At 44.5% G+C, this 22,491-nt stretch overlaps 2 protein-coding genes across 16 annotated transcripts in view; one reads left to right on the top strand and one right to left on the bottom strand.

The window, feature by feature from the left end:
• Positions 1-5,334: 5,334 nt before the first annotated feature.
• On the top strand, positions 5,335-10,460 carry LOC110521488 (Krueppel-like factor 16). The gene is made up of 2 exons (XM_021599072.3): positions 5,335-5,719; positions 8,878-10,460. Exons 1-2 carry the CDS (start codon positions 5,377-5,379, stop codon positions 9,099-9,101), a joined length of 567 nt encoding a protein of 188 aa, XP_021454747.2. The 5' UTR covers positions 5,335-5,376; the 3' UTR covers positions 9,102-10,460.
• Positions 10,461-11,474: 1,014 nt separating this feature from the next.
• LOC110521487 (ral guanine nucleotide dissociation stimulator-like 1) overlaps positions 11,475-22,491 on the bottom strand; it is a 34,804-nt gene continuing 23,787 nt past the window's right edge. For 9 of the 15 annotated variants that reach the window (XM_090231449.1, XM_090231454.1, XM_021599068.3 and 6 more), the window contains 7 exons: positions 20,260-20,292; positions 20,022-20,143; positions 18,035-18,124; positions 17,603-17,786; positions 17,137-17,385; positions 16,908-17,022; positions 11,475-16,801 (listed from right to left, as the gene is read on the bottom strand). In XM_090231449.1, the coding sequence (XP_090087575.1) occupies positions 16,614-16,801; positions 16,908-17,022; positions 17,137-17,385; positions 17,603-17,786; positions 18,035-18,124; positions 20,022-20,143; positions 20,260-20,292 (981 nt within the window). In that variant the 3' untranslated portion in view covers positions 11,475-16,613. The remainder of the gene's footprint in view (positions 16,802-16,907; positions 17,023-17,136; positions 17,386-17,602; positions 17,787-18,034; positions 18,125-20,021; positions 20,144-20,259; positions 20,293-22,491) is intronic. The other 6 variants (XM_090231456.1, XM_021599071.3, XM_090231450.1 and 3 more) reach the window with 1 other exon arrangement.

Raw genomic sequence — 22,491 nt, 5'->3', positions numbered from 1 at the left:
ACTGGGATATGAGGTAACAACAGGGTCTGGCCTATGTTAAAAGTGTTTTAAAAAACGTGTTTGTTAGGTGTTAAGCTTGTGCTAAAATATGCTTCAAATGATTAAAAGACAAAAAAGCTATTTTGATTGTGTTGAACTGTGTTTGAGAAATAAAGATAGACATGGTTTTAAAAGGAAGTGGTACAAAAGGTGTCAACTTACCTCTCCCCTAATGCTAGGGCCCCTTGGGGATTTGACAGCTCTAATGCAGTTCCACCTAGGACAAAACAAAACAACCTTTATGTGGTAGTCGGCTAACTCGGATCTGATCAAATCTAGCTCTAAATCAACAACGGCTTGGGTCACTTACCCTGAGTTCTCTGTGCATTCAATGACCATATAGTACAAGGTTGCATTCTGTTTATTAAAATACTTTGGTTTCAAACGCAAGCTGTGGTTATAAAGTACTGTCAGGCAAAACACATGAAGATACACACCCAAATAGGCATTTGCAGGCCTACAGAGCCGTGCACAGAGCTTTGGGGGGATATTTATTTTCGTTAACAACACAATCACTGATCACACATTGTAAGAAAGCTAGTGCCAGTGACCTCTAGGCCTACTAACTAGAGATGATTAAAATCAGGGGAAGTGTGGCTATCAGCTGATCATAGCGAATGATGATGTAAATCTTCTAGCTAGCTAGATATCTATGCTATCGAAACAAACTCGTTTTTACTGCTCCTGGCATCTAGTTTTACAAAGCCACCTGATCCCGCGAGCTTGATCGCGAAGCTGGAATCAGTCTGGTATTTACGTTGCTGACTAAACTCCACTCCATGGTGAAGGGAGTTTCTGATGAGCAGAGAGATGTGAATATAATGATGCCCTAATAATTAGATTTGTTGTCCACTCCTGCCTATTCCTCTCTCTTTAGATTGGTGGATACATCTTGTTATTTTTATACTTTTTTGAATATTCGATGAGCGGTGTTGACATCAACCACCTGTATTCAATGGAGATGTTATGCTACTAGCCTCATGCCATAAATATGCATAGCCATCTTGAGAAAACTTTCTCAATGTTTGCCGGGATGCCAAGTGTCCTACTTACATCAGTACACTCTTAACAACCTAAGTAAGTATTACGGAACTTCTATTCAATCAAATAAACCTCATGTAGCAAATAAGCCATAAAATATTTTTGTTAACCAAATTCGACACTCTCATTGACCTCTATACAAAAACTCCTCGCTTGAGGAGCTCTCATTGACCTCCATACAAAAACTCCTCGCTTGGTAAGCTCTCATTGACCTCTATACAAAAACTCCTCACTCAGTGAGCTCTCATTGACCTCCATACAAAAACTCCTCGCTTGAGGAGCTCTCATTGACCTCTATACAAAAACTCCTCACTTGGTGAGCTCTCCTTGACCTCCATACAAAAACTCCTCGCTTGGTGAGCTCTCATTGACCTCTATACAAAAACTCCTCGCTTGAGGAGCTCTCATTGACCTCTATACAAAAACTCCTCACTTGGTGAGCTCTCCTTGACCTCCATACAAAAACTCCTCGCTTGGTGAGCTCTCATTGACCTCTATACAAAAACTCCTCGCTTGGTGAGCTCTCATTGACCTCTATACAAAAACTCATCGCTTGGTGAGCTCTCATTGACCTCCATACAAAAACCCCTCGTTTGGTGAGCTCTCAATGCCACCTGCTGGAGAAGACAGATTTTTGACCGTTATCCCTCCCACTTAGCCTCTTCCTCTCTAGCAGAGACCAGGCTTTGATGAATTCAGCTCAGACATTGATTCGCCCAAGATCAATACAAGAAAATGATAATGATGCAACGCTTACCTTGTACCTACGTTTGTCCTCTAGTTGAGTGCCTTTCTTTGTTTGCTGAAATCCATACTTTTTCCATAAACATTATCAAATACAACCACCTTTCTTGTTGAGATTCAAATGGCACACTCGCATTTGCTCTGAGTTGCCATCTAACAGCAACAGCAATCAGGGGCGGACTGGGGCAAAAAATGTTCTCTGGCATTTTAGCCATACCAGCCCACCTCCCCATTCACGTGACACATAACATAGGCAGTACACTGTACCAGTGACCAGTGAAAAACATAGCCCCCCACCTTTTTTAACCAGCTCATGTAAAAACACAGATACAACTCACCACTATAACGGTGCCTCTGTTACCTCCTTGTTGTGCAGTCTGACTATGTATCTTCTCTGCTGTCACTCAGTCTGTCACTCCTAAGTGTAAATTGCTATTACATATAAAGCCAACATATTAAGGAACTGGCAGTATGTCTGCGTCTCTATGTTTTCTTCCTACCTTCACTCAGCACTGAGCTGTCTCTGCTAAGGCTAGTATCCTTGTACGGCACTGGTACAAGAAGGCCATGACACGCCCCCCCTCCCACCTGAAGGGTTAATTACGATTACATATATAGAGCCAAAATATTAAAACTGTCAAATATTAAAACTCTCGCTCTGTTCTCCCGACCTCCAGTGCACTTGACTACTGCAGCAGCAGCAGCTGAGCTGTCTGTGGTGCTAAGCCTAGCATCACTGGGACCAGAAGACCAGGGGGCCACACTGTCTGTGGTGCTAAGCCTAGCATAACTGGGACCAGAAGACCAGGGGGCCACACTGTCTGTGGTGCTAAGCCTAGCATCACTGGGACCAGAAGACCAGGGGGCCACACTGTCTGTGGTGCTAAGCCTAGCATCACTGGGACCAGAAGACCAGGGGGCCACACTGTCTGTGGTGCTAAGCCTAGCATAACTGGGACCAGAAGACCAGGGGTCCACACTGTCTGTGGTGCTAAGCCTAGCATCACTGGGACCAGAAGACCAGGGGGCCACACTGTCTGTGGTGCTAAGCCTAGCATCACTGGGACCAGAAGACCAGGGGGCCACACTGTCTGTGGTGCTAAGCCTAGCATCACTGGGACCAGAAGACCAGGGGGCCACACTGTCTGTGGTGCTAAGCCTAGCATCACTGGGACCAGAAGACCAGGGGGCCACACTGTCTGTGGATCTAAGCCTAGCATCACTGGGACCAGAAGACCAGGGGGCCACACTGTCTGTGGTGCTAAGCCTAGCATCACTGGGACCAGAAGACCAGGGGGCCACACTGTCTGTGGATCTAAGCCTAGCATCACTGGGACCAGAAGACCAGGGGGCCACACTGTCTGTGGTGCTAAGCCTAGCATCACTGGGACCAGAGGACCAGGGGGCCACACTGTCTGTGGTGCTAAGCCTAGCATCACTGGGACCAGAAGACCAGGGGGCCACACTGTCTGTGGTGCTAAGCCTAGCATAACTGGGACCAGAAGACCAGGGGGCCACACTGTCTGTGGTGCTAAGCCTAGCATCACTGGGACCAGAAGACCAGGGGGCCACACTCTCTGTGGTGCTAAGCCTAGCATAACTGGGACCAGAAGACCAGGGGTCCACACTGTCTGTGGTGCTAAGCCTAGCATAACTGGGACCAGAAGACCAGGGGGCCACACTGTCTGTGGTGCTAAGCCTAGCATCACTGGGACCAGAAGACCAGGGGGCCACACTGTCTGTGGTGCTAAGCCTAGCATCACTGGGACCAGAAGACCAGGGGGCCACACTGTCTGTGGATCTAAGCCTAGCATCACTGGGACCAGAAGACCAGGGGGCCACACTGTCTGTGGTGCTAAGCCTAGCATCACTGGGACCAGAAGACCAGGGGGCCACACTGTCTGTGGATCTAAGCCTAGCATCACTGGGACCAGAAGACCAGGGGGCCACACTGTCTGTGGTGCTAAGCCTAGCATCACTGGGACCAGAGGACCAGGGGGCCACACTGTCTGTGGTGCTAAGCCTAGCATCACTGGGACCAGAAGACCAGGGGGCCACACTGTCTGTGGTGCTAAGCCTAGCATAACTGGGACCAGAAGACCAGGGGGCCACACTGTCTGTGGTGCTAAGCCTAGCATCACTGGGACCAGAAGACCAGGGGGCCACACTCTCTGTGGTGCTAAGCGTAGCATAACTGGGACCAGAAGACCAGGGGTCCACACTGTCTGTGGTGATAAGCCTAGCATAACTGGGACCAGAAGACCAGGGGGCCACACTGTCTGTGGTGCTAAGCCTAGCATCACTGGGACCAGAAGACCAGGGGGCCACACTCTCTGTGGTGCTAAGCCTAGCATCACTGGGACCAGAAGACCACACTGTCTGTGGTGCTAAGCCTAGCATCACTGGGACTAGAAGACCAGGGGGCCACACTGTCTGTGCTGGGCCCAGCTATCTCCAAGAGTAACACTTTATTTAAGGATCCGTAATAAACAGGCATTTATAAGGCATTTACAAACCGTTTGCTCATTATTTATTAATCATTACTCCTACATTTGTAAATGTTATTGAGCTGGTTATTCACACATCTATATATATTTCCTTAAGCAACCTGGTTTGTGTGCTTATTCTTTACCAGTTACTGAAGGAATGTCTACCAATGGCATGTCCATCTTTTTGTGCAAAATTTCACTGGTCACTCAAAACGTTTATAAAGTGTTAATAACATGTAAATAGCACTCACTTTAGGGAATGCAAAAATAGTTTACTAATGAGTAGTCAATTATTTGTTAATGTGGGGGTAATGATTACTAAATGGTGAACACACAATTTATAAATGCCTTATAAATGGTTTATTACGGACCCTTAAAATAAAGTGTTACACATCCTAGTTGTGAATGAATAAACACATATGTTAGACAAAGAAGAAAATTCATTAATTCAGTGTTTTGTTGAAAAATATGATGACTTGCATTTAACAAAAAGCAGCCCGAAATGCCAGATGGTCTGGTCCATTTGTAGCCCAGCGGGCCTGTCTAACTTGAGTTTTTTGCTCAAACTGATCATTATCTGGCTAATAATGGAGGCCTCAAGGAAAAGAATGGGCTGGTGTGTTAGAAATGCCAGGGTCGATTTTTCTTCCCAGTCAGACCCTGCTACACCCACATTTGGTGCAATGTGTGAGACATTGAGGAAGGTTGACATTGTTGGTTTATTGCACAAGTGATAGATTTTGTATTAGTTTGTCCTGTGCCATTTAAAAAACTAGACATTAATTGTGAAGACAGTGAAAAGATTTTTGGATCCCCAGGATTTAAAACATTACAGGAAATATTGCATGATGTCTCCCTCTTTCATGCTCCTGGGGCTATGTAAAGATCTGAGTATACATTTGAATCCGACTGAAAGAGTTAGGAGTATGCTTTCCCCCTTCCCAGATGATTTATGATAAAGTTGCAGTGTTCACCCCATCCAGTAGGTGCCGGCATGCACATCTAACGTATGTTTCAGGGACCAACATAATCCCATAGAAGAAGAAATAGAAGATTCAACATCATGGCCGTTGCCGGGGTTATTGATGAGCATGGAAGATTTCAGCCTATGTTGGCTTTGCAGGATTATAGTAATTCTTCATTTGGAGGAACTGATACAGACATCAACATCTCATGCGGGGAAGGCGGCTACAACACGAAGTCCGATTCCACCAATCCAACCCCAAATTCAACACCGACGCCTGTATCCATACTCGCGCGCATATCGCTCATACCAGGTGGTGAGCGACACGAATTATCGCACTCTCCAATTGTTAAAAAGAAACGACATGTTTGTACGTTTGATGGCTGTGTCAGGGCCTACGGAAAATTGTCTCACCTGAAGTCGCATATAAGGACACATACAGGTATGTGCGAAGTTTAGCAGTACGTTTTCATGCTGACCACACCGGCCTGGATGCGTGCGCGAGCTTTGCTAAATAAATGTACACATACATGTTATTCAATCATTTCATCCTAACTGCTCGCACGAGTCAAGGATCGTCTGTGTAGCCAAGCGCTAAAGTAGAACTTGGCTCTATTTTAAACACTTGATGTGCTGCAAGTCCTGTCTCTCCCATCTCATTGTTTTTTTAGGACATATACTCATGCGGGTGATTGGAAGATGAAGGTCCACACTTAGGGTTGCCAACTTTCTCACTACCAAGTAAGGGACAAAAGGTGGCGTGCCAGTGCACGGTGCCACGGCGGTGTGGATATGGTGTTGTGTGAATGAGTATACAGTGTAAACTCAATTGGAAAGTAAAATCATTTTTATATTCCATTTAGTCTATAACTTTACTCAAACTGTATCGTTATGTAAACGTGTGACTAAATGATCAAAGAAATCACAATTTGGACCTTTTACAGCTATTTCTTCTTTTTTATTCAAATGCAAAAGAGGGAAAGAAGGGGCATGAGTCACAGGTCTTTCCAGTGATATTTTTTTGCTGCTCTTGACTGATTCAAGCAGTCCTTTGTCATTTTGTATAGCCAGAGAGAACCCTTACATGACTAGTCACAGTTCACAGATATTTGAAGTTAATTTTTGATCAGCTCTGTGCTGCATCTGTTTCTTGAGTCTGATCATTTAATGGACATCAGAGAGAAAATCCTCTCTACAAAGACATCTGAGCCTGGCACACTGAGGACAAATGTGACAATCCTGAACATGTTGGTTTTTCCTAGGTTTTGGAAAACTGCCACCTATTTCTCACTGGTGTATTTTGTGGTATCCTGTCTGTATTTCCTCTTGGCACAACACTCTTCATAGAGTTGGTCCATGCTGACTGTCTCATTTGGAGGGCCACCTGCTCCAGGTCAGTGAAGGAGAGCTCCTCATAGAGTTGGTCCATACTGACTGTGTCATTTGGAGGGCCACCTGCTCCAGGTCAGTGAAGGAGAGCTCCTCATAGAGGACAATTGGTTTCAGTTTCACCATGACATTTTCCGGTGAGAAGTCATACCACTCGTCAATGTATGTAATGACAGTGTCATAGAACTTCAAAGTCCTGTTGCTGCTTGGACCTTTGTGCTGACAATTGTTTGTTCATCAGCTGCATGTTCTGGTATCTAAAAAAGCTGTCCTGTTTCCGCTGAAGCATCTTCATTTTGGACTTCCTCGTAAACATCTGTGATGCAGAGTTGTTTCCTCCAGGTTTTTTACGAGTTGGTCAAAGTACTCTTCAGTGCCACAGGACAGGTCTCCCCAAGGGACACAAAGTATGAAGTAAGAGCTGGCCAGCTTTGCAGGAGACGATCGACAGCTGGATGAAGAGGGCCATCGTGTGCAAACATGTCGCAGAATTTCACGCCACTCACAAAAAATGCACGCAGTTCCTCTCTTCGGGAAGCAGATACTGAGAAGTGGCTGTAGATCTTTAAAACAATTTCCTCAATATCCACTGACAGCTGATCGCAGGCATTATGAGCTATGTGAGTTGGGCAATTAGCTTTCAGAATGCGATTGTTGGCACTGCTCAATAACTGGTAAACGGAGTGGTGACATTGGGATTATCTGCTGCATAGACTGGGATGTGTAAACTCCAGTTCATGCTTTTCCAGACACATCAAGCTCTGATGAACTATGTCATTTGCAGTTTCATCACTGTCTTTATAAAAGTTGAGTAACTTGCACTGCACTCCATCAGACACAGAGAAATATCACTCACACTGGAAACACGTTTCTAAACGCACACTGGAAACATGTTTCTAAACGCACACTGGAAACATGTTTCTAAACGCACACTGGAAACATGTTTCTAAACGCACACTGGAAACATGTTTCTAAACGCACACTGGAAACATGTTTCTAAACGCACACTGGAAACATGTTTCTATTCCCTTGTTTGAGGCATCACTGGCAACTGAGAAATACACGGGCTCACCTTCGGTCGGGGACAGATCTTCCAAAATATCCTGTATATCCCGCATTAATTGGAATCATCTCAGCTTTCGTTCTTCCCAAGTGCATCATCTTCACAACATTTGAGTCGTGAAACAAAGCACCGTTGAGCTTAACAAGACAGTCGGTGCTGTTGTAGCTGAGTCCATGTTTAACAGTATGGTACACATACAAGGCTGTGATTTTTGTCATTTTCCACAGTAGACGTCACGAAGAATGTGCCAGTACTGCTAGCACGTTTAGCTAGCATGGCCTTGTGCATTTCTGTGGATGCATGCTGAGTTAGGTCATTCCCCACCAGGGCCAATTTGAGAATTCCCGATGGTATAAAGTACAGAAAGCTTTCGTCGAGTCACCACTTAACCCACACCTTTTTTTGCTTCCCATTGTTTGTTGTAGTAACTCCAGTCTTCTTTTTTTCAGGTTTATCCATATGTCCTTGATATGCCAAACTGACCGAACAACAACAAATTACTTTGTAGGAATTGCCGTATTTACACTATACTGTGATTGGATGAATATACAGGACAAGGGAGGTCCTGAATGGGACAAACCAATTTAGCCCAATATAAGGGATTCCCGGCTAATACGGGACCGTTGGCAACCCCATCCACACTCCAGTCCAGTTGGTTGCCAATGGCCTTATAAAATCCACAGAAAACTAGAGGAGAGATTACTAAAAACTGACTAGGCTTCCCTTTTTATCTGTTGATTAATTGTCAAAGTAGAGAACACAATTTTGTTTGACTCAAAGTTGGGCAAAATTCTATATAGATCCAGCAAAAAAGAGGAGATTGTACAAGCTAGCTAAATGTCCATGAACGCTTCATGTATTTTAACCTGTCCCCAAATGAATATAGTTGGTTCAGAGTTAGTTTGCTATTTAAACCTGCGTGTCCTGATCACGTCAGGTGTGGATGGACAGAATCAACATGCGCCCAATGGTGGACACGCGCGGGCCTGGTGTAGTCAGCATGTTGGCCTCCATTGGTCATCTATTAGCCTACAGTCCAATGTAATGGATGACCGAGCAATCGAGGCTATGCTTACCATGTGTGTGCATCGCATACAGAGAAGCAAGTATGTTGGTTGTGAATGCTAACTTTCTTCATCCCATCCCAGGTGAGAAGCCCTACAACTGCTCCTGGCCCAACTGTGACAAGAAGTTCTCGCGTTCTGATGAACAAATCCGCCACCTGCGGACTCACACGGGCGAGAAACAGTTCCAGTGCCCACTGTGTGCCATGCGCTTCATGCGAAGCGACCACCTGCTTAAGCATGCCCGCCGCCACCCTGGCTTCGAACCATCCATGATCAGCCACAAGGGTAACCCAATAATGGACTAAAGGAGCCTAACAGTACTCCTTATAGTCCAAGGACATTACAGGCTGTTTAAAGGCAAATTGGCTCTGGAAGCCAAAACAGCCAAATACTCAATCTAAACGTGAATTGATTCTCAATTGCCGTACGGTTCTAGAAACATAAATCCCTTTATTTTCATTTCACATCAAAATAATTTAACATACTCACTGTTTTAACTGAGGGAGGGGGGGGGGGTAGGGCCTGGGGTGTATTTAATAGAAAAACATTTTGCAACAGTTTACTCCAAACAGAAAATGTTTTGAAATTAAAATGAGTTTCTGTTGGACAAATTCAGGTAGGCCCCTCCCTATGTCGTTCTGTTTGGTTCCTAGAGTAAACGGTAACCGTTGTAAAACATTTTGCAACAGACCAAACGTTTTGCAATTGAATCCGACTAATGGCTAGACCCCTGGTCAGACCAATGGATCTCCACTGGAAGCAGATGTGTGGGATAGGAGAGGAAGAGGTTCTGTACCCATACCCTGGTCCCAGATCTGTCTTAAGACAACTCCTGTGACTATTGTCATAATACCCTACATTCATGTTTGGCTTGACAAGGACCACACGTGGCACAACAGAGTTGGCTAAATCACACATACAGATGGGATCAGGCTACTGTAGCCTACTTCACTCAGCCTGTCTCAGATAACTCATCTTGTATTATTGATGATCAATACCCAGTGGTTAGGTTTCGTTAATGCCAAGATAATAGGTAATATTTAAGGTTTGTACGTTTTATAGCTTTTGGTATAGTGGAGATAATAGTACGATTACTGTGGATAGCAATTGTTTATGGAACAGTTCTTATATTTGGTCAACTTACTGCTGGTACTGTACTATAGATGTGTTAAACCTTTGTGTTAAACTGAGCTCTGAGATCAATAATGGCACTAAGTGTTTTTATGATTTATTTTATCCCTTTGGTGCAAATTTTCACAACGCTTTGTACCAAACTCAAAACAGATCATCAAAAAGGCAGTTTCACAAGTCTCAGCACATTATTCAATTGACTAATTACAACGCAATCATACAGTCCGTTTTCAAACGGAATCATCTAGAAATACATGTTCATATGAAGTAATTGCCTTTCACAATGCAATGCTCACATTACTTTTGTTTAGTTTAAATACATATCATTGACTTAATCAGACTGCTCTTAATTGATAATCACTTAACCCTTTGGTAAACCTATATAATTGTTTTGAGAATAATGAATGTATGTTATACTGTAATGTAATATTATGAATGATTTTACTTCAGTAAGTTAAAATAAATCTGATATTAAGATCAGATGTATTGTATGTAATGCATCCCCTATACAGTAAACATGTATACAACATGAAGTTGCTGGGGTCTTTGTGTGGTGTTTCAAACTGCTTTCTAATAGCATGTTACAGAAACAAATTATGTCGATGAGAACCTATGGCCAAATGCTCAAGACAGACTTGATTCAAACTAGTGGCTGCTAAAATGTCATGTTTCTTTCATTTGATAATTATATCTGAAACATTGATTTTTAAAATAAATGTATTGATCGTGAAAGATGTCTTCAATGATCACACATGGGATAGAAAGATTCATTTAACATTGATAGTGCGAGTACTGCCAAATGTGAATTGTAATTTACTGCTCTGTAGAAGATTATTCAAAAGGGCAATTTGTACATTTACAGTGTACAAAACATTAGGAACACCTGCTCTTTTTATGACCGGCTGGCCAAGTGAACCCTTATTGATGTCACTTGTTAAATCCACTTCAATCTGAATCCGTGTAGGGGAGGAGACATGTTAAAGAAGGGTTTTTAAGCCTTGAGTCATGAACAGTGTGTGTGTGCCATTCAGGGGGTGAATGGGTAAGACAAGATTTAAGTGCCTTTGAATGTGGTATGGTAGCAGCACCGGTTTGAGTGCATCAAGAACTACAACGCTGCTGGGTTTCACACAACAGTTTCCCGTGTGTATCAAGCAACCCAGTATCAGATTGTGAAACACACAAATTGCTTATTGGAAATGTGGAAAAGTATTTTTTTGTATACAGTGAATTACAATCACAGAGACAGACAGTCGGTTAATTAAGACAGAAACGATAGCAGGGTGGTTGGTTGGGGAGAATGGGTGGGCGTTAAGGTTGTGTGTTCGAATCTCATCATGATGAACTTCACAGGGTGGTGAAAGTGCAAGGTGATAAGCTTGATGTGACTTTCCAAATAAATATTGAGGGTCTTATTCTGGTGACATGATCATCGATGCTGGGCTGCCGTTTGACAAATAAAACTACATCTCACTCTTTTGTCCATAATAATCTCATGTAGGCTATACTGCACCCTGCTGGCTAGAGTGCACATGCCAATACCAGAGTGGTGAGAACCATCAGTGGAGTTGAATGTGATGGAAACCCATTTAACTTGTTTTTAAAAATGTTATTCGGTACATGGGAATTTAACCACAAAAGGTATTTATGTGCAGTACATCACGCACAGCCTTTTATATGAAACAAGTCAATTTGATGGAATCACATCTGGTGGGAAAATGCACATTTTGTTTTTATGCAGATTTTAGAATATTCACATGAAAATCTGTCATCCATTGGATGGAAACCTAGCTACTTTATCATTAATTTATGGTAAAGAAATGACCAAGTAGATGGTAATAACTCATTTATGATACTTGTTTGTACCAGAATAATAACTGGAAGTATTGTTCAACTCCGTAAATCTTATGTTGTTAAAGGGTCAAACAAATAAACAACATAGTAATGATAATTTATTTAGGTAGAGAATTTTGGCAGTGAAGACACACAGAAACTGAGTTCATTAGAGAAAATTCACAAGTGTTGCATGAGAATCAACACAGGGAGAATCGACCACAGTACATCTTGCCCAGCATTTAGTACTGAATGACCAATAACAGCCCAGTACACTGCTCAGTGAGATGGCCAGAATGTCAGTATTAGAGAATGAGCGTTATAGTAATAACCAGTGTGATGGAGAGAATAGATGAAACGTAGGAGTGTATATGGTAGGGACCGGTTTCAGTGCGTGGGTTAGACAGGTGAAGGTGTTAATGCTGGTTAGGCAGTGTGGGAGAGCCGGTATCTGTGGGATTCCATTAAAAGGGGGTTGGGTGTCAGTGTGTAGAGGCCTCGGCACAGGAGGAACTGAATTAGTGTCCTTGTGAGCTAGTGTGAAAATGTAATTCATATCGTCTGTGACAAACTATTGGGGGTGAGTGTTTGGGTGAGGCTCGGTGCACAGGGAGCTGGCTGTTCAGAATGTTGTGGATAGAAAAGTAATGTAAGAACGGACATGCCTATTCTGAATGACAGTCTGTTCTGCACAGTACATTTCTAACTGAACATCCTGTAAGAGCCTCGGCACACATTACAGTTCCTGCAAATGGAGTACAACGCAATACGTGAATGTCGTATTTTGTCACAAAATGGGTGGCTCTGTGTAGTATGTAGGCCTGTCTACGTTGCTTGCTTACGCAGATGTTCTCCACTCAAAGTTTGAAACGGAACGTATTATTTCTTGCGCCACACTGGTTGAAATGAAACCAGAACCCCCCCCCCCCCCCAAACCCTCGCTTAACCCGGACGACGCTGGGCCAATTGTGCGCCGTCCTATGGGACTTCCGGCCCCGGACAGTTGTGGCACAGCCCAGGAATGAACCCAGATCTGTAGTAATGCCTAAAAGCCACTTTTAGACCACTGGGGAGGCCCTAAGCCACTTTTAGACCACTGCGCCACTCGGGAGGCCCTAAGCCACTTTTAGACCACTGCGCCACTCGGGAGGCCCTAAGCCACTTTTAGACCACTGCGCCACTCGGGAGGCCCTAAGCCACTTTTAGACCACTGCGCCACTCGGGAGGCCCTAAGCCACTTTTAGACCACTGCGCCACTCGGGAGGCCCTAAGCCACTTTTAGACCACTGCGCCACTCGGGAGGCCCTAAGCCACTTTTAGACCACTGCGCCACTCGGGAGGCCCTAAGCCACTTTTAGACCACTGTGCCACTCGGGAGGCCCTAAGCCACTTTTAGACCACTGCGCCACTCGGGAGGCCCTAAGCCACTTTTAGACCACTGCGCCACTCGGGAGGCCCTAAGCCACTTTTAGACCACTGTGCCACTCGGGAGGCCCTAAGCCACTTTTAGACCACTGCGCCACTCGGGAGGCCCTAAGCCACTTTTAGACCACTGCGCCACTCGGGAGGCCCTAAGCCACTTTTAGACCACTGCGCCACTCGGGAGGCCCTAAGCCACTTTTAGATCACTGCGCCACTCGGGAGGCCCTAAGCCACTTTTAGACCACTGCGCCACTCGGGAGGCCCTAAGCCACTTTTAGACCACTGCGCCACTCGGGAGGCCCTAAGCCACTTTTCGATCCAGAAAAAAACCCTCATTATTTAATTACGAATCGGATTATTTCACATGGGGAAGATGTGGGAAGCTAAAAGGCTTGCTTGATGTTTTTAACCAACTAGCAGGCACAAAATGAGGTAATGTAAAGAACCGAATCTTTCATTACATGTAACTATTTAGCAAATATGCAGTTTTTCTTATTAACTCAGTGGTGATGTTTTCAACGTGATTCTTCTTTGCTTTACTACAAATGGGAAGACGACAAGAAAATATCTGCTATCGCACACTTGTGAATGTTGCTATTCTCGGGTCTAGGAACACATGGACCGGCGAGGGTATCATGTTGGACCGGCGAGGGTATCTTGTTACCAAAAGGTGCGCGTTGCTCCTGAAAATCTGACTCCACCCAAGAGTACACACACAGTAAGTGATAGAGTGATCTATGGATAGACCTTAACGCTGCACCTGAATAAGCCCCAGTACTCATGAATATAGTGTGCAAACACTGAGCATTAAGAGTGGGAGAGTCTGTCCCTCTGTCACCATTCCAAATGCATCACAGAAAATCTGACACTGGCTTTTTTCTGACATCTGAATTCACATATTTAAAAACATTGTCTTGCATTACCATCTTCAAGTTTTCCCCTTAACAAAACACATAGAAGAGAAACAAAACGACACTTCACTTTGTTCAGCGGTGAAAAGGAGAGGAGCAGATGACTGTTCGCCTACTACTCTCACAGCACTCCCCCCTCCAGGTCTGATCACTGCTGTTCCTTTTCCCTCTCCTCCAACCCTACCCACTCATCCCCTACCCAGATGCTAATGTGCAGTCTCAAACTTCGCTCTCTCTCCCACTACTTTCTTCTCTTCTATCCTGTAATTTCTCCCTTCTAATCTTCGACCCTATTCTCCTCACTTTTCACATCCTATGACTTGCGCGGTCCTTTTTTCTCCCGCCCGGCCTTCCTCTCCTGCTCTGTGGCTGAGTGACTTATTGCGAGGTTACAGAACAGGGCTACGGGCAGCCGAGCGAAAATGGAGGAAAACTAAACTTCTGGAGGACCTAACATCCTTTCACTTCCTCCTCTTCCTCTGTATCCGCTGCTAAGGCCACTTTATATCACTCAATAAAGTTTCTGCCTCTAACCCTAGGAAACTCCTTTTCCACCTTCTCCCTCAATACCGTCATATCTGTCATATCCTCACATGGTCTCTCCTATCATTGCTATGCGGATGACACAACCATTTTTCTACTTCCCCCTTCTGACACTCATGTGGCGACACGCATCTCTGCGTGCCTGGCAGATATCTCAGCATGGATGTCAGACCACCACCTCAAGCTTAACAAGACAGAGCTGCTCTTCCTCCCAGAGAAGGCCTGCCTGCTCCAAGACCTCTCTATAACAGTTGACAACTCCACGGTGTCCCCCTCCCAAAGTGCAAAGAACCTTGGCGTGACCCTGGACAACACTCTGTCGTTCTCTGCAAACATCAAAACAGTGACTTGCAGGTTCAGGCTCTACAACATCCGTAGAGTACGACCCTACCTTACACAGGAAATGGTGCAGGTCCTAATCCAGGCACTTGTCATGTCCCGTCAGAAGTACTGCATCTCGCTGTTAGCTGGAATCCCTGCTTGTGCCATAAAACCCTGCAACTTATCCAGAATCCTGCAGCCTGCCTGGTGTTCCACCTTCCCATGTCCGCACGCTCCACTGGCTGCTAGTCAAAGCTCGCATCCACTACAAGACCATGACACTTGCCTACGGCGCAGCAAGAGGAACTACCCCTTCCTACCTTCAGGCTCTGCTCAAAACCTACACCCCAATCCAAGTACTCTGTTCTGCCACCTCTGGTCTCTTGGCCTTCCCACCCCTACGGGAGGGCAGCTCCTGCTCATTCCAGTCCAAGCTCTTCTCTGTAAGGGCACCACCATGTTTGAACCAGCTTCCTCCTGAAGCTAGGACAGCAAAGTCCCTGCCCATACTCCGAAAGCACCTGAAACCCTACCTCTTCAAAGAGTATCTTAAATAATTCCCCTCAATATATTACCTTTCATAAACTAAAATGTACTTACTATGATTGAGATATGTGGTTGTCCCACCTAGCTATCTTAAGATGAATGATAAGAGCGTCTGCTAAATGACTAAAATGTAAATGTCACTCATTCCACCTACTTCCCACCTCCTGACATCACCTAGCCACTAACAAGTGCATCTCTATTAGGACTGCTAATCAATGCGTCAGGCAGCGCAATCCGGGCCTCACATAGAGCCCCATCCTATGTGTCACTACACCCTAAAAGGTGAGATAGGACAGCTAAACAATATCAAAAGGACAAAAACTTAAAAAACCAAGTAGTAACCTATTAAAAACCAAGTAGTAACCTATCAGAATGCCTCTATACTGGCATTCATCACACAGTTAACAATGAGAGGTGCAGTCCCGCGTGGTACACACAGTGCACACTATGAAATAATGGAAACAAAGAAGACATCACACAGCTCCTGTCAATCAATCACACAGATTAACACTGACACAGGAGCCGATCATTCATCACCGTCAATAAAGGCAACAGGACATCTCAGTCTCGCTCTCTGTCCAGGCTCCCATCTCCCTCTAATAGGAAACATACAGGCTCCATAGGAACGAAAAGAGTCGATAAAAAAGCTGAATACTGATGGGGGCTGGAGTCACTCTTCCTACCTGTGCAAAACCTCTTAATGTGGAGAGGGGGGACGACGACTGTCTCGCTCTGCCACAGACATCTATATGGCACCACTGTCCCACTACACATCCATAATAGTCCATAGGGGTTTGGGGGAAGTGCCAGAAAGGGAAGGCCACAGGCTGCTACTGGAAGGGATGCTGGGAGAGGGAGCACTAAGAGATGGGGGTCTGATTAGGGAAAGGGGATGTGGGAACAGAGAATTCAGAGTCTAAACTCATCGACTTCAATTCGTTCCCCCATGTTTGGTCCTTTTCAGTCTCCCACCACCACTCCCAGCCCATCCAGTCGGGTGTCCGAAAATGTCTGCACTCACTACTGTAAGTCACTCTGGATAAGAGTGTCTGCTAAATGACAAAACAAATCAAATGTGTCCCTTCAGGCATAGTGTCCTTGTCCTGGGGGTCACAGGTTGACCTTGCTGAGGCGCAGCGACAGGCTGGAGCGCTGCTGGGCGCGGGGGAATGTGGAGGCGTAGTGACTCCTCAGTTGGACCGACCGCCCAGCAGTGCCTCGCACACGCAGCAGGAAGTCAAAGTTGGCTGAGGTGTTCATGGCGTAAAACACATTGGCGGTGTCTGGAATCACCAGCTCTGCAAAATGAAGGATTTTTCCCACAATATCACAAGTCAGTAATTACAAATGAGAGTATGAAAGACTGAGTGTGTGATATTTGAGTGACAGGGAGAATATTTGTACCTCTTTCGTCAGAGATGACCTGCACCAGCTCGTATCCCTCCCCAGGCTCACTCTCCAGGTTGTGTTTGGCCACGGCTCTAGAGATCACTGCTGGAGTCTTATCCTGACTCGTCAACTGGGGAGGGAACAACACCATGTACCAATCAAAAACCACTAAAATGGTTCCATACATTTATTCAAAATGTCTTGGCCATCTGAATCAAAGTACTAATCTCCTGCTGAGACGTACCATGATGCTCTTGTAGAGGTTGCCGTTGCCCTGCTCCAGGCTGACTCTGATGATGCAGGCGTCCTGAGCCTGGGTGTTGTAGGCAGGGGGCAGGGGAGAGGAGGGGGACATGGGCGTCAGGGAGTCCAAGCGATGGTGCATGCAGGGTGGGCCAGAGAGGAAGGGTGAGGCCGGGGTCACAGGAACACTGGCTGAGGACAAGGTAGTGTCCATGGAGTGGAGAGAAATGCAATAGCAAGACTCGGACACCTGGACACAAACAGATACATTAGTTAGCACACAATGCTGACATAATTACAACAACTACTTTATACCTAGAATTATTTACACATGATGGGAAAACAAAATGTGACAATACAGAACAAAGTAAATGTAAAATATGGAGTGTGTAAATCCCTCACCAACTTAACTAGTAAAACATACTTGAAGTAAAATAACAATAGGGGAGTGGGTGTTAGTGCTTTACCTTGTTCTGCTGTGCATCTGAAGTGTGTATAGGTGTCATGCCTAGGCCCTCGCTGTCTGAAGGGCTGGAGTCACTGGACGACACACTGACTGAGTCCACGCTCTCCCCTGAGCTGCCAGTAGGGGGCGACCGAGGTGTTTCCCTCACTGGGGAACAGCCTGCTGAGTCTGCTCCTTGGAACAGTCTGGTGACAGAGGGGAAATGGTCAGGTTAAAAAAAAGAGCAAATGGGTCAGATAGATCTAACATCACACTGATATAACTGTTTCCTGTTAAAACATAACAAATATTATGTCAAAGGCGAAGGTTCCAAATCTGATAGTCCTAGGAATTCTACAACAATACCAAGTCTATATTTCAGGGTAGATATCTTGGAAATCTAAATGTAAGGTACAGTATCCTTCATTTTTTAATTCCTTCAGTGTGTACTTACAGGCTGAGTCTCTTAACCATGCTCTTGCGAAGTTTGGGTAAGGTTGGACTGCTGTCTCCGACTCCTTCAATGTCACAAGACATAGCATGGCTACAGGAGATGAACAGAGAATCATTATGACGTCACTGCTACCAGCCTATTTAGCCTCAGCATAATGAATTAAACAATCAGAATGAAAGAGAGCAAAGCACAGAGAAAGAGCAAAACACCAGTCTCAACGTCAACAGTGAGGAGGCAACTCCGGGATGGTGGCCTTCTAGGCAAAGTTCCTCTGTCCAGTGTCTATGTTCTTTTGCCCATCTTAATCTTTTCTTTTTAGCAGCCAGTCTGAGATATTACTTTTTCTTTGAGACTCTGCCTAGAAGGCCAGCATCTGGGAGTCACCTCTTCACTGTTAACGTTGAGACTGGACTGGTGCACTTCACAAAATAGATTGCATCATGAGGCTGGAAAATTGTGGATATATTGAAGTAACATCTCAAGACATCAGTTAAAGCTTGGTCGCAAATGGGTCTTCCAAATGGACAATGACCCCAAGCATACTTCCAAAGTTGTGGCAAAATGGCTTAAGGACAACAAAGTCAAGGTATTGGAGTGACCATCACAAAGCCCTGATCGCAATCCCATAGAAAAATTGTGGGTAGAACTGAAAAAGCGTGTGCGAGCAAGGAGGCCTACAAACCTGACTCAGTTACACCAGCCCGGTCAGGAGGAATGGGCCAAAATTCACCCAACTTATTGTGGGAAGCTTGTGGAAGGCTACCCGAAACGTTTGACCCAAATAAAAAAATGTATAGGCAATGTTACCACATACACTCAATTAGTATGTAAACTTCTGACTCACTGGGAATGTGATGAAAGAAATAAAAGCTGAAATAAATCATTCTCTACTATTATTCTGACATTTCACATTCTTAAAATAAAGTGGTGATCCTAACTGGCCTAAGACAGGGAATTTTTACTAGGATTAAATGTCAGGAATTGTGAAACACACACACACAGTGCCTTCAGAACGTATTCATACCCCTTGAGTAATTCCACACTGCTGTGTTACAGCCTGAATTTTATATATATATATGTTTTAAATACCCCAAAACATGTTTTGTTTTATTATAGCAAATGTATTTAAAATGAAATGCAGAAATATCTAATTCACATAAGTATTCACACCCCTGAGTCAATTATTTGTAGAAGCACCTTTGGCTGTGATTACAGCTGTGAGTCTTTCTGGGTAAGTCTCTAAGAGCTTTCCACACCTGCATTGTGCATTATTAGACTATTATTAGTTTTGAAATTCTTCAATCTCTGTCAAATTGGTTGTTGAACATTGCTAGACAACCATTGGCAAGGATTTTCAGGTAGATGTAATTGTTTTTGAACTAACTAGGCCACTCAGAAACATCCAGTGTAGATTTGGCCTTTTGTTTCAGGTTATTGTTATTGGATTTGGCCCAAACATGACTTTTTGTCCTGAAAACAAAGTGTTATTTGCGTCGCCAATTTTTTTTGCAGTATTATTTTAGTGCCTTGTTGGTCTTTGCGGTTGTATCTGTGTTTGACATTCACAGTTTGACTGAGGGACCTTACAGATAATTGTATTTTTGGTGGTACAGAGATGAGGTAGTCATTCAAAAATCATGTTAAACTCTACTATTGAACACAGAGTGAGTCCATGCAACTTACTATGTGACTTGTTAAGCAAATCTTAACTGCTGAACTTATTTGGGCTGTCCATAACAAAGGGGTTGAATACTTATTGACTCAAGACACTAAAGGTTTTCATTTTTAATTCATTTCTAAAAACATAATTCTACATTGACATTACAGGGTATTGTGTGTAGGCCAGTGACCAATTTATTTTTTTGCAATTTAATCCAATTTCAAATTCAGGCTGTAACAACAGAATGTAGAAAAAGTTGAGGGTTATTAACACTTTCTGAAGACACTGTGTACATAGAGCGTGAATGATTGATGATGTTGTTTGTACCTCTCCTCCTCGCTGTGTTGGGGCTGGTTCTTGAACCAGCGCAGGAAGGCATCATCAGCACTAAGACAGTAGCTGTTACACGCAGACTGCAGCAGCTTGATCTGAGCGATCACCTCAAACTCCTGAATAAGAGAGTCAGAGAGATCAAGGTCAGTCATATCAATAAAGCTGACTACTAACAATGACTTGTCCCCTGTACCTAATTAGTGGTTTAGAACAGGTTAAAGATGAGACTCACCCTTCGCCTCTTATCAAAGTTGATTAGCCCCCCCTGCAGACAACACAAACGCGACAGTGTGACAGACTGAACGCAGATACACCACAAAAGTATGTGGACACCCATTCAAATTTGTGGATTCGGCTAGTTCAGCCACACCCGTTGCTGACAAGTGTATAAAATCGAGAACACAGCCATGCAATCTCCAAAGACAAAAATTGACAAATTGAATGGCCCGTACTGAAGAGCTCAGTGACTTTCAACGGTCATAGGATGTCACCTTAACAACAAGTCAGTTTGTAAAATGTCTGCCCTGCTAGAGCTGCCCTGGTCAACTGTAGGTGCTGTTATTGTGAAGTGGAAACATCTAGGAGAAACAACGGCTCAACCGCAATGTGGTAGGCCACACAAGCTCACAGAACATGACTGCCGAGTGCTGAAGCGCATAGAGTGTAAAAATCGTCTGTTCTCGGTTGCAACACTCAATAACGAGTTACAAACTGCCTCTGGAAGCAACGTCAGCACAATAACTGTTCGTCGGTTGCTTCATGAAATGGGTTTCCATGGCCAAGCAGCCTCAACATAAGCCGAAGATAACTATGTGCAATGCCAAGCGTCTGCTGGAGTCATGTAAAGCTCGTCGCCATTGGACTCTGGCGCAGCCGAAACACGTTCTCTGGAGTGAGGAATCACACTTCAGCATCTGGCAGTCGACGGACGAATCTGGGTTTGGCCGATGCCAGGAGAACACTACCTGCCCCAATGCATAGTGCCAACTGTAAACTTTGGTGGAGGAAGAATATTGGTCTGAGGCTGTTTTTCATGGTTCGAGCTAGTGAAGGAAAATCTTAACGCTACAGCATACAATGACATTCTAGATGATTCTGTGCTTCCAACTTGGTGGCAACAGTTTGGTGAAAGCCCTTTCCTGTTTCAGCATGACAATGCCCCCGTGCACAAAGTGAGGTCCATAAATAAATTGTTTGTCGAGATCGGTGTGGAAGAACTTGACTGGCCTGCACAGAGCCCTGACCTCAACCCCATCTAACACCTTTTGGCTGAATTGGAACGCTGACTACGAGCCAGGCCTAATCGCCCAACATCAGTGCCCGACCTCACTAATGCTCATGGTTGAATGGAAGCAAGTCCCAACATCTAGTGGAAAGCCTTCCCCGAAGAAATGAGGCTGTTATAGAAGCAAAGGGTGGAACGACACCATATTAATACCCATGATTTTGGAATGAGATGTTCAATGAGCCATGTAGTGTACCACAGTGTGCAGGCTAAACAAACAGTGGCGGTGTACTACTCTAAAAACTGCCAAACAAATACTAAAATGCTAATGGAAACTCATGCTCTAGTTGCAAACAGCAGTACCAACACACCAGGGCATTTGACATATTTTGACCGTTCGAGTACTGAGTTTCTATTTTTATTAAAAATCTATTTTTAGAAGACAAGGGCAAGGTCCGCACTGGAAAAATGTGTGCATTTATGCATATGCGAACAGTGCACAGCAATGCCTAATTTATCATAACCATTAGAGATAACTAATCCAAATTGCCTCATATATAGTGCATTCGGAAAGTATTCAGACCCTTTCACTTTTTCCACATTTTGTTAATCAATTCTCAAATCTATTGTCTGTTTTTTCCTCATCAATCCACACACACACACACACACACACACACACACACACACACACACAATAATGTCAAAGCAAAAATAGATATTTAGAAATGTTTGGAAAAAAATTCAAATAACTGAAATCTTACATTTACATAAGAATTCAGACCCTTTACTCATGACTTTGTTGCAGCATCTTTGGCAGCGATTACAGCTTCTAGTCTTCTTGGGCATGACGCTATAAGCTTGGCACACCTGTATTTGGGGAGTTTTTCCCATTCTTCTCTGCAGATCCTCTCAAGCTCTCTCAGGTTGGATGTTGCTGCACAGCTATTTTCAGGTCTCTCCAGAGGTGTTCGATCAGGTTCCGGGCTCTGGCTGGGCAACCTCAAGGACATTCAGACTTGTCCCGATGCTACTCTTGCGTTGTCTTAGCTGTGCTCTTAGGGTCGTTGTCCTGTTGGAAGGTGAACCTTCGCCCCAGTCTGAGGTCCTCAGCGCTCTGGAGCAGGTTTTCATCAAGGATCTCTGTACTTTGCTCCATTTATCTTTCCCTCGATCCTGACTAGTCTCCCAGTCCCTGCCACTGAAAAACATCCCCACAGCATGATGCTGCCACCACCATGC

This window comes from Oncorhynchus mykiss, chromosome 4 (genome assembly GCF_057628025.1).
Source record: "Oncorhynchus mykiss isolate SJ-2025 chromosome 4, ASM5762802v1, whole genome shotgun sequence".
In the NCBI taxonomy this organism is placed as follows: Eukaryota; Metazoa; Chordata; class Actinopteri; order Salmoniformes; family Salmonidae; genus Oncorhynchus; species Oncorhynchus mykiss.
This window is presented reverse-complemented; position numbering and strand designations above follow the sequence as displayed.

Excerpts from the sequence above, each read along its gene's own strand:
- LOC110521488 (XM_021599072.3), top strand. The coding sequence starts at position 5,377 with ATGGCCGTTGCCGGGGTTATTGATGAGCATGGAAGATTTCAGCCTATG. Across the intron at positions 5,720-8,877 it reads GCATATAAGGACACATACAG|GTGAGAAGCCCTACAACTGC; the intron begins GTATGTGCGAAG and ends ATCCCATCCCAG.